This window comes from Salmo trutta, chromosome 4 (assembly GCF_901001165.1).
Source record: "Salmo trutta chromosome 4, fSalTru1.1, whole genome shotgun sequence".
NCBI lineage: Eukaryota > Metazoa > Chordata > Actinopteri > Salmoniformes > Salmonidae > Salmo > Salmo trutta.
The window spans coordinates 58,432,204-58,444,535 of NC_042960.1; the positions used below are offsets into that span (position 1 = coordinate 58,432,204).

The 12,332-nt window shown below is 42.9% G+C and overlaps 1 protein-coding gene across 1 annotated transcript in view; it reads left to right on the top strand.

Annotated features, from left to right (window-relative positions):
- The window catches only part of LOC115192719 (D(4) dopamine receptor-like), a 28,166-nt gene extending 17,645 nt beyond the window's left edge, over positions 1-10,521 (top strand). Inside the window, exon 4 of the mRNA XM_029751510.1 lies at positions 9,558-10,521. Coding sequence (XP_029607370.1) covers positions 9,558-9,769 — 212 coding nt within the window. The 3' untranslated portion in view covers positions 9,770-10,521. The remainder of the gene's footprint in view (positions 1-9,557) is intronic.
- Positions 10,522-12,332: the final 1,811 nt, after the last annotated feature.

Sequence of the window (12,332 nt, forward strand, 5' to 3'; positions counted from 1 at the left end):
CGGGGACGGGGGCTGGGATTAAAAATAAAAATGTATTAAATAAAAATAAAGGACAAAACACACATCACAACAAGAGAGACAACACTACATAAGAGACCTAAGACAACAACATTGCATGGCATCAACACATGACAACACAGCATGGTAGCAACATGACAACAACGTGGTAGCAACACAACATGGTAGCAGCACAAAACTGGGTACAAACATTATTAGGCACAGACAACAGCACAAAGGGCAATACAATACATCACGCAAAGCAGCCACAACTGTCAGTAAGAGTGTGCATGATTGAGGCTTTGAATGAAGAGACTGAGATAAAACTGTCCAGTTTAAGTGTTTGTTGCAGCTTGTTCCAGTCGCTAGCTGCAGCGAACTGAAAAGACGAGCGACCCAGGGATGTGTGTGCTTTGGGGACCTTTAACAGAATGTGACTGGCAGAACGGTGGTTTATGTCCCAGTTTAGGTCACCTAACAGGACAAATTCAGACTTAGTGTAAGGGGCCAGGAGAGAGCATAGGGCAGTTAGGGTACAGGCCGGTGCTGATGGTGGACGATAACACCCAGCAACAGTCAACAAAGAGCTATTTGAAAGTTTATTGCTTAAAACCTGCAAATCAAATTGTTTGGGGACAGACTTGGTGGAGACAACCGAGCACTGAAGGTGATCCTTGGTAAAGATTGCCACTCCCCCACCTTCGAAAGATCTGTCTTGCCAAAAAAGGTTATAACAAGAAAGGTTAACAGCAGTCTTTCTTAATCATGTCTCAGTAATGACCAACACATCTGGATTGGAGCTGTGAACCCACACTTTCAATTGATCCATTTTAGGTAATAAGCTTCTAGTGTTAACGTGCAGAAAACTCAAGCTTTTACGAGAGCAGAAATCAGTGAAACAGATATCAGAGCAGTCAGAATTGGGGCTAGCAACAGTAGATGGGCCAGAGTGTACATAGAAACCATGTGTTTGATACTTATCCCTCTCTAGCCATTACCACGAGCCAGTCCCCCCCCCCCCCCATTAAGATGCCACCAACCTCCTGTGAGATCTAGAACAATCATTCACGCTGTAGCGGTCAAAACTGCTAAATATGCTCACTAAAATACATAGTGCCTTCAGAAAGTATTCACACCCATAGTGGTGGCTGCATCATGTTATAGGTATGCTTGTAATCGTTAAGGACAGGGGAGTTTTTCAGGATAAAAAATAAACAGAATGGAGTTAAGCACAGGCAAAATCCTATAGGAAAACCTGGTTCAATCTGTTTTCCACCAGACTAGGAGATGAATTCACCTTTCAGCAGGACAATAACCTTAAACACAAGGCCAAATCTACACTGGAGTTTCTTACCAAGAAGACCGTGAATGTTCCTGAGTGGCCGAGTTACCGTTTTGACTTAAATCGACTTGAAAATCTATGGCAAGACCTGAAAATGGTTGTCTAGCAATGAACAACAACCAATTTGACAGTTCTTGAAGAATTTAGAAAACAATAAATGGGCAAATGTTGCACCATCCAGGTGAGGAAAGTTCTTAGAGACTGACTCAGAAAGACTTACAGATGTAATTGCTGCCAAAGGTGCTTCTACAAAGTATTTACTCAGGGGTGTGAATATTTATGATATTTCTGTATTTCCTTTTCAATAAATTTCAGTTAATGGATGTGTCAACATTCAATGCTAAAGCTCAGAAAACAAATAAGATTCTGCGCTACAAAAAGACAGGGTAATGTATTACCAAATGTAAATTACAATTATCCGGAGCAAGGGCGCTTCTAGCATATCACACATTCTTTAATGCAGTTTCCCCCTTGAAAAGTTGTCTGCCTGCTTTAAGCCGGAGAGACAATCCTGTAGTCCCCCAAAGGCTAACTGCCTTTGGGGGACGCTTGCTTGCCCCGGTCTGCTTGCCCCGCTTGCTTGCCCCGGTCTGCTAACTGCTTGCTTGCTAACCCGGTCTGCTAACTGCTAGCTTGCCAGCCCCAGTCTGCTAACTGCTAGCTTGGACCCATATGTTCACTTGGCTACGCATGCCTCTCTCTAATATCAATATGCCTCGTCCATTACTGTCCTAGTTAGGGATTACTGTCATATTTCACTGTAGAGCCTCTAGCCCTGCTCAATATGCCTTAACCAACCATGTTGTTCCACCTCCTACATATGCGATGACATCACCTGGTTTAAACGTCTCTAGAGACTATATCTCTCTCATCATTACTCAATGCCTAGGTTTACCTCCAATGTACTCACATCCTACCTTACCTTTGTCTGTACACTATGCCTTGAGTCTATGCTATCATGCCCAGAAACCTGCTCCTTTTACTCTCTGTTCCGAACGTGCTAGGCGGCCAGTTCGTATAGCCTTTAGCCGTACCCTTATCCAACTTCTCCTCTGTTCCTCTAGTGATGTAGAGGTTAATCCAGGTCCTGCAGTGCCTAGCTCCACTCCCACTCCCCAGCTGCTCTCATTTGTTGACTTCTGTAACCGTTAAAGCCTTGGTTTCATGCATGTTAACATTAGAAGCCTACTCCCTAAGTTTGTTTTACTCACTGCTTTAGCACACTCTGCCAACCCGGATGTCTTAGCCGTGTCTGAATCCTGGCTTAGGAAGACCACCAAAAACCCTGAAATCTCCATCACTAACTATAACGTTTTCCGCCAAGATAGAACTGCCAAAGGGGGCGGTGTTGCAATCTACTGCAAAGATAGCCTGCAGAGTTCTGTATTACTATCCAAGTCTGTACCCAAACAATTCGAGCTTCTACTTCTAAAAATTCACCTTTCCAGAAACAAGTCTCTCACTGTTGCCGCTTGCTATAGACCTCCCTCTGCCCCCACCTGTGCCCTCGATACCATATGCGAATTGATTGCCCCCCATCTATCTTCAGAGCTCGTGCTGCTAGGTGACCTAAACTATGACATGCTTAACACCCCGGCCATCCTACAATCTAAACTTGATGCCCTCAATCTCACACAAATTATCAATGAACCTACCAGGTACAACCCCAAATCCGTAAACACGGGCACCCTCATAGATGTCATCCTAAATAACTCGCCCTCCAAATACACCTCTGCTGTTTTCAATCAAGATCTCAGCGATCACTGCCTCATTGCCTGCATCCGTAATGGGTCTGCGACCAAACGACCACCCCTCATCACTGTCAAACGCTCCCTAAAACACTTCTGCGAGCAGGCCTTTCTAATCAACCTGGCCGGGGTATCCTGGAATGACATTGACCTCATCCCATCAGTAGAGGATGCCTGGCTATTCTTTAAAAGTGCCTTCCTCACCATCTTAAATAAGCATGCCCCATTCAAAAAATGTAGAACTAGGAATAGATAAAGTCCATGGTTCAATCCAGACCTGTCTGCCCTTGACCAGCACAAAACATCCTGTGGCATTCTGCATTAGCATCGAATAGCCCCCGTGATATGCAACTTTTCAGGGAAGTAAGGAACAAATATACACAGGCAGTTAGGAAAGCTAAGGCTAGCTTTTTCAAACAGAAATTTGCATTATGTAGTACTAACTCAAAAAAGTTCTGGGACACTGTAAAGTCCATGGAGAATAAGAGCACCTCCTCCCAGCTGCCCACTGCTCTGAGGCTAGGAAACACTTACCACCGATAAATCCACTATAATTGAGAATTTCAATAAGCATTTCTCTACGGCTGACCATCCTACCGATCCTCGACTTCGGTGATGTCATCTATAAAATAGCCTCAAACACTCTACTCAACAAATTGGATGCAGTCTATCACAGTGCCATCCGTTCTGTCACCAAAGCCCCATACATTACCCACCATTGCGACCTGTACGCTCTCGTTGGTTGGCCCTCGCTTCATACTCGTCGCCAAACCCACTGGCTACAGGTTATCTGCAAGTCTCTGCTAGGTAAAGCCCCGCCTTATCTCAGCTCACTGGTCACCATAGCAGCACCCACTCGTAGCACGCACACCAGCAAATATATCTCACTGGTCACCCCCAAAGCCAATTCATTCTTTGGTCGTCTTTCCTTCCAGTTCTCTGCTGCCAATGACTGGAACGAATTGCAAAAATCTCTGAAGCTGGAGACTCATATCTCCCTCACTAGCTTTAAGCACCAGCTGTCAGAGCAGCTCACAGATCACTGCACCTGTACATAGCCCATCTGTAAACAGCCCCTCCATCTACCTACCTCATCCCCATCCTGTATTTATTTATTTATTTTGCTCCTTTGCACCCCAGTATCTCTACTTGCACATTCATCTTCTGCACATCTACCATTCCAGTGTTTAATTGCTGTATTGTAATTACTTCGCCACCATGGCCTATTTATTGCCTTAAATCCCTTATCTTACCTCATTTGCACTCTCTGTATATAGACTTTTTCTTTTCTTTTCTCCTACTGTATTATTGACTATGTTTTGTTTATTCCATGTAAAACTCTGTGTTGTTGTATGTGTCGAATTGCTATGCTTTATCTTGGCCAGGTCGCAGTTGCAAATGAGAACTTGTTCTCAACTAGCCTACCTGGTTAAATAAAGGTGAAATAAATAAAAAATAAACACAAATACAGAGCTAAATGAGTCTACTAGGACAGAGAGAGAAAAAGGGAGAGAAATATAAGGGGAGAGGGGAAGGAGCGGGGAGAAAGAGAGAAAGTCCATCTATCCGGGGATGATGTAGATTAATGGAGTTGGTGAATTCACTGAAAAGGCATGTCAGAACTGAAGCGTGGCCTATAGTATGGAATTTGAGGGAGCTATCAGGGAGTATTTCAAACCCTGTGTTCAAGGGTCAACGAAAGTCAATGTGAAGAGGGCACAACAAAACCTATTCCCCCTCGGGAGACTGAAAAGATTTGGCATGGGTCCTCAGATCCTCAAAAGGTTCTACAGCTGCATCATCGAGAGCATCCTGACTGGTTGCATCACTGCCTGGTATGGCAACTGCTCGGTCTCCGACCGCAAGGCACTACCGGGAGTAGTGGGAACGGCCCAGTACATCACTGGGGCCAAGCTTCCCGCCATCCAGGACCTCTATACCTGGCGGTGTCAGAGGAAGGCCTTAAAAATAGTATCCTGGCCCTGGGGGTTTATAATAAGACGGCCATATGTCTTCCCTGTGGCTCAGTTGGTAGAGCATGGTGTTTGCAACGCCAGCATGGTGTGTGCAACGCCAGGGTTGTGGGTTTGATTCCCACGGGGGGCCAGTACAAAAAAAGAAAAAAAAGAGAAATGAAATGTATGTATTCACTACTGTAAGTTGCTCTGGATAAGAGCGTCTGCTAAATGACTAAAATGTAAATGTAAAATTTGTCAAAGACTCCAGCCACCCTAGTCATAGACTGTTCTCTTTGCTACTGCACGGCAAGCGGTACCGGAGCGCCAAGTCTAGGTCCAAGAGGCTTCTAAACAGCTTCTACACCCAAGCCATAAGACTCCTGAACATCTAGTCAAATGGCTACCCAGACTATTTGCAGTGCCCCCCCACCCCACTGCTACTCTCTGTTGCCATCTGTGCATAGTCACTTTAATAACTCTACCTACATGTATATACTACCTCGACTAACCGGTGCCCCCACACATTGACTCTGTACCGGTACCCCCCTGTATATAGTCTTGCTATTGTTATTTTACTGCTGCTCTTTTATTATTTGTTACTTTTATCTCTTATTCTCATCCTTATTTTAACTGCATTGTTGGTTAAGGGCTTGTAAGTAAGCATTTCACTGTAAGGTCTACACCTGTTGTATTCAGCGCATGTGACTAATAAAATTTCATTTGAAGTCAATGAAATATATTTGAAATAACAGTTGATCTTATCTGAATCAGGATACGAACAGAAATAGTAACTTACACTACAGTAGTAGCCTGCATTGTAAATAAATAGTTATGTGGGGAAAAGACTAATACATGCCTCAAAGTCAGGTGGTGTCTGAAAATAGGGGACTCTTGGAGAAAAGACACCATTTCAACCAGCCTCACTCAAGCCTTACATCCTTTTCTTTATTTAATAGTAGGAGGTGAGAATGGATCTACAACAACTCCAAATAGCAGGAGTGATGGAGCTGTCTGGTCAGAACTGACTCAGAAACCCAGAAACACATTATTCCATTAGATAAGGCTTCCTAATCCTGGCCCTGGGGGTTTATATTAAGACGACCTATGACAGGTTTCCCAACTGGTAGCCCACGGGACGGATTTCGCAGGTGGTTTTATTTGGCCCCCCAAGTTTTCTGAGCAAAAAATAAATAAATTACAATATACACACACACACCACACACACACGTCAAAAGTTTAGATACACCTACTCATTCAAAAGGTTATTCTTTATTTTTACTATTTTCTACATTGTAGAATAATAGTGAAGACATCAACATAACACATATGGAATCATGTAGTAACCCAAAAAGTGTTAAATCAAAATATATTTTATATTTGAGATTCTTCAAAGTAGCCACCCTTCGCCGAGATGACAGCTTTGCACACTTGGCATTCTCTCAAACAGCTTCACCTAGTAAAAATAAAGAAAACCTCTTGAATGAGTAGGTGTGTCCAAACATTTAACTGGTACTGTATATACAGTTGAAGTCGGAAGTTTACATACACCGAAGCCAAATACATTTAAACTGAGTTTTTCACAATTCCTGACATTTAATCTTCGTAAAAAGTCCCTGTCTTGGGTCAGTTAGGATCACCACTTTATTTTAAGAATGTGAAATGTCAGAATAATAGTAGCGAGAATGATTTATTTCAGCTTTTATTTATTTCATCACGTTCGAAGTGGGTCAGAAGTTTACATACACTCAATTAGTATTTGGTAGCATTGCCTTTAAATTGTTTAACTTGGGTCAAACATTTTGTGTAGCGTTCCACAAGCTTCCCACAATAAGTTGGATGAATTCTTACCCATTCCTCCTGACAGAGGTGGTGTAACTGAGTCAGGTTTGTAGGCCTCCTTGCTCGCACGCGCCTTTTCAGTTCTGCCCACACATTTTCTATAGGATTGAGGTCACGGCTTTGTGATGTCCACTCCAATACCTTGACTTTGTTGTCCTTAAGCCATTTTGCCACAACTTTGGAAGTATGCTTGGGGTCATTGTCCATTTGGAAGACCCATTTGCGACCAAGCTTTAACTTTCAGGTTATGTCGATATAGGACTCATTTTACTGTGGATATAGATACTTTTGTACCTGTTTCCTCCAGCATCTTCACAAGGTCCTTTGCTGTTGTTCTGGGATTGATTTTCACTTTTCGCACCAAAGTACATTCATTTCTAGGAGACAGAACGCATCTCCTTCCTGAGCGGTATGACGGCTGCATGGTTCCATGGTGTTTATACTTGCGTACTATTGTTTGTACAGATGAACGTGGTACCTTCAAGCGTTTGGAAATTGCTCCCAAGGATGAACCAGACTTGTGGAGGTCTACAATTCTTGTTCTGAGGTCTTGATTTCTTTTGATGTTCCCATGATGTCAAGCAGAGGCACTGAGTTTGAAGGTAGGCCTTGAAATACATCCACAGGTACACCTCCAAATGATGTCAATTAGCCTATCAGAAGCTTCTAAAGCCATGACATCAATTTCTGGCATATTCCAAGCTGTTTAAAGTCACAGTCAACTTACTGTATGTAAACTTCTGACCCACTGGAATTGTGATAGAGTGAAATAATCTGCCTCTAAACAATTGTTGGAAAAATTACTTGTGTCATGCACAAAGTAGATGTCCTAACCAATTTGCCAAAACTATAGTTTGTTAACAAGAAATTTGTGGAGTGGTTGAAAAACAGTTTTTAATGACTCCAACCTAAGTGTATGTAAACTTTTGTATGTTCATTACATTTGCAAAAATGTCTAAAAACGTTTTCACTTTGTCATTATGGGGTATTGTGTGTGAAAAAACCCCAAGGGTCTCTCCTTGGCCCAGCCAGAGGGGAATGGCAGGAGTGATGGATATCTCTAATATTATTCAATGGTTCAAACACAAACCAAGGTAGATGTCTGGTGGGAAGGAACTCTACATTACATTGGATAAGACTATCTTATTCACGCTCCTGAGGGACCTACATTAGATGACTAGGAGACTTTATTCGCAGCTTGAGCTTCTCTGAGGAATGCTGAACCGATGGAAAAAAATCAAATGCTATTTCTGCCTCACATTCAGTTGTTCAACCAAAGCCCTCCCTCCACAGTAAGTGAATGAGTCGGAGAAAGGAAAGCCCAGCTTCCAGAGAGAGTTGGTGCTCAGAGCAGGGATATGTCCCAAATGACACCCTATTCCCTATAAAGTGCACTACATTTGAACAGGGCCCATATGGCTATGATCAGAAGTAGTGCACTATATAGGGAATAGGGTGCCATTTTGGATGGAACCCAGACCTCCCCATGCAGGATGGAACAGTTTGTTTCTGATCCATCACTCATCCTAACCTCCATTCTAGATTATTAATAGAAATCTCATCAGCATTTCTGAATTATTCAGCCGAGCGGGGGCTAGGCAGGGAAGCTGGCTGACTGGTGTAGTTCGAACGGTGGTGGAGGAGCATTTGTAGCGCAGTTTATCATATATATATCATATATATATATATAATATATATATACACCCTACACCTGTATACACCCTTCTCATTTTTCTGCAGGTATACTTCTTTACGTACAAACATCATTTGATCTGGCAAGGTTCTGCTTATATCTGAAGTATTCACCCAATACACTTTGCTCCTGTATGAGCAATTGGTTTATGTATGGGTATGTCTTTGATTGAAAATGTAATTTTCCTACTTACAATACAGATCGGTTCCGTTTTATTACCAGTCGCGTCACGCTGATAGGAAATGACACGTTAACATTTTTTTTAGCACTTTTTTTTTTTAATCACATCTATATGACACCATGGGGATATGATCACACTTCATGATGTATATGTAATTGAGCTCTCAGTGATGTGTAGAATCTATTCAGCAGTGCCTCTTCAGGCTACCTCAATCTGAAATACATTCATCTGGATGGGGCTTTAAGAGGGGGGCGGCTTACAGTAGTTCTGGGCTCAGTCTTTGATTTTGATTGTGTTCGACTTGATCGTTATTGCTAGTTATATCTTTTTCCATTGGCCGCTCATTCATGTCCTCAAAGTAAGACTCATGATCTATTGAGCAATTCCAGTTTTATTAAATGTAGGTTGCGTTCCAAATGGCACCCTGTTCCCTATAAAGTGCACTACTTTTCACCAAAGCTCTTTGGGCCCTGATCAAAAAGTAGAGCACTATAAAGGAGAAAGGGTGCCATTTGGAACGTAAGCGTAGCAATAAAGTTTCAAGCCTGTGTTAAACTGACATACAATCCTTTCATAAATGAGAGAAGTCTTAGAGGTGTAATTTTACTGCGATCCCTGTGGTTTACGAAATCTAAACCTCCCTCTTTGTGTGTGCGCCCATTCGTGCCGTTCTGCCTGTGCGTACCTGTGTGCATGTTTTCCTACACTTGTTCCCATGTGCCTTCCTGCATTTGTGCGCTTGTGTATGTGCCTGACTGCCTCTGTGTGTGTGTGTGTGTGTGTGTCTATTCCATCCCAGGTGTCTTCCTGTTCTGCTGGACCCCGTTCTTCGTGGTCCACACCATGCGGGCCCTGTGTGCCACCTGCTTCATCCCCCCCGCCCTGATGAGCATTGTCACCTGGCTGGGCTACGTCAACAGCGCCCTCAACCCCATCATCTACACAGTCTTCAACACAGAGTTCAGGAACTACTTCAAGAAATTCATCCACAGCTGCTGTACATACCGGTAGATAAAACGGCACAGCTAGCCTGGTTCCAGATCTGTTTGTGCTGTCTCACAAACTCTTATGGTCAACTCCTATGGCAACGTGAGTTGGCAACACAGCACAAACATATCTGGGGCCAGGGTAAGCCACCGCCACCAATAAATGGACAAGAAAGCACAAACAATACCATTGTATAGATGTGACGGTATCAAATCTGAGCTTTGCTGTACAGTATATCTTGTCATTGCATATTTTTCTTCCAATTGGGATTTTATTTTTGTACATAATTGTTTCTGTTGATTTACGCTTGTGATTGATCTTATTGTGACAGCAATGTTTGTTTGTGAGCTGGCCATATGCCGTTTCAATGTTTATTGTGGAAATCTTTGTGGTGAGGAATAGCATTGAATCCCTTCAACTGAAAAAGATATTCAGAAATAGAAGCCATTTCTGAGGTTGTTAGAGGTAACTGAATGTGTACCAAATGAATCTTTAAGATTAAATGTTTTTTCACTTAAAATGAGGACTTCTGAACATTGAGGACCAGGGTTAAAAACATACCACACGCCACCACACCTACCTCTCATCGACAAAAAAATATAATCCTCCACACAACCACGACTATACTGCAAATCCTGAGATGACTCCTGACTTAGTCTGATAAAGATCGTCACAACAAAAGGAAACCTCTTTAAAAAATATCCCTTACGCCTGTACGGAAATTGAGGCTTTGACAAACTGAGAAGTGGTCAACTGAAAGGGAAAAAGAACAAAGAAAGTTTCCTCTGTGTTGCCTAGCAGCTCAAATCATGTATCCAAGACACGAAAAATAACTAAATAGAGTGTCATGGTTCAAACCCAAGGAGAAAGCTTTGGGAGGGAGGATTAAATATGATGGAGCAATTTCAGACACCATCTGCTTGCAGTGTGACAGGTATTGAGAGAGTAATTTAAATCCACACGCTTCTCCCCCCCAGGATGATTGGTCCATTAGCCACAGGTGGATGACAGAGGTTAGCCAAGCAACAACATCAGGTGAAGACAGAGGCCAAAAACATTAGTCCCATTTCAAAATCAGGGTAGGGTAAACTAGCGTTTATGTGCTAACATAAAAGTCAACTCCAATTGAGGGCATTCAGAAGAGTGACCAGAAATGGTAATCACCCTGTATATCTATGAACACATAACGGCTGTGTGAGTTGAAAGGTTTAATGTTTTTCACACGCCTCTTCATGAAAAGGTCTCGATTACACTATGACATTCTTCTTCACTCTCCTCCAAGACAGCTGATGCGTATTTTATTCAAAGATATTCAAGTCTATCTCAACTAGGAGAATGGAGAGAAAGCAGAGAAGAAAAATCTTTGGATAGGACTGCTGTAAAATGTGATTATGGAGGTGAAATTGTGGAGGTGGGTGGACAGAGAAGGAAGTGGGTGTCTCACTCCCAAGCTTTTAAGTAGACCTGAGTGTGTCATCTCTCATTACAATCACAAAGCATCGGACTGTCTGCCAACAGATGGCCCAGGACAACGACTCTAACTCCCTCCCGACCTCCCCATGATCCAAAGTAACTACTGGAGTGGGGTGAGTGTTTATGTCAGCAATAACGAGAAATGTGGAGGCGAAGCTACTCTTGAAATAAAGGATAACATCAAATGACAGCTGGGATACTCAACCCTGCTTAGCAAGCACAGACAAGTTGATGTCCAGGTCCAAAGCGCATCTTCACAACGCTGGGCTCTCAAAGACCAAACTTCAGAGGGAAGTTTCTGTCTCTCTTTGTTCATTTTTCGATGCCATTGTGTGGCTTGTATGAGAGACGGAGGTGTCTCAGATGTTTTTTTCTTCATATTGGCCTTTCCAGCTGGGTTTATCCAGACGACAGGCACTAATAACTGGGATAAATGCTCAAAGTCACTCTATATGGTGACAAATTCTTTAAAAAAAATCCAGAAGCACTTTTCCTGAAAGGGTTACAAATTCACACAGGGTCCAAACCCAAACAAACAAGTCTAGACAAAGGAGTTAGAAGTAAGCCACCTAACTATAATGAGATAAATGAATAGTGCGTCCTCCTACACACCGACTTCCTCCACTGAAACCTCTTCATGGAACTCGGTCACAGAATGACAAAGGAAACTGTAGCATCAGCAGCAGCACATTTTGGACCGCCTCACCCTGGTAGAAGTGTCCCTGTTCTCCTGGGCTTAAATCTTTCCTCAGGTGCCCCTGGCCTGGACCACAAATAGACCACAAATCTCACAACAGGTGCTAGCTAGCCTACAGGGTGCACACTGATTTGAAAGCAGTCAGTACCACAGGGATTCATAGCATACACATAGTAATATGAAATGTCATGTCTCAACAGGTTCTATCAGTCAAAAGCAGTGCTTTTGGGGAATAGGGTACCATTTGGAATGCAGGCCTTGTCATCCACTGAGGTAGCAAGGTGCCTACTCCCCACTGACACTTCCCCAGCTCCCCTACTGGCAACCCAAATAGAAAAGCTCAAATTGCAGCAGTAAAGATGAACACATTGGGAGAATACGTGAGTGACTCACTGCAATGTTGTTGCTTATAACCTG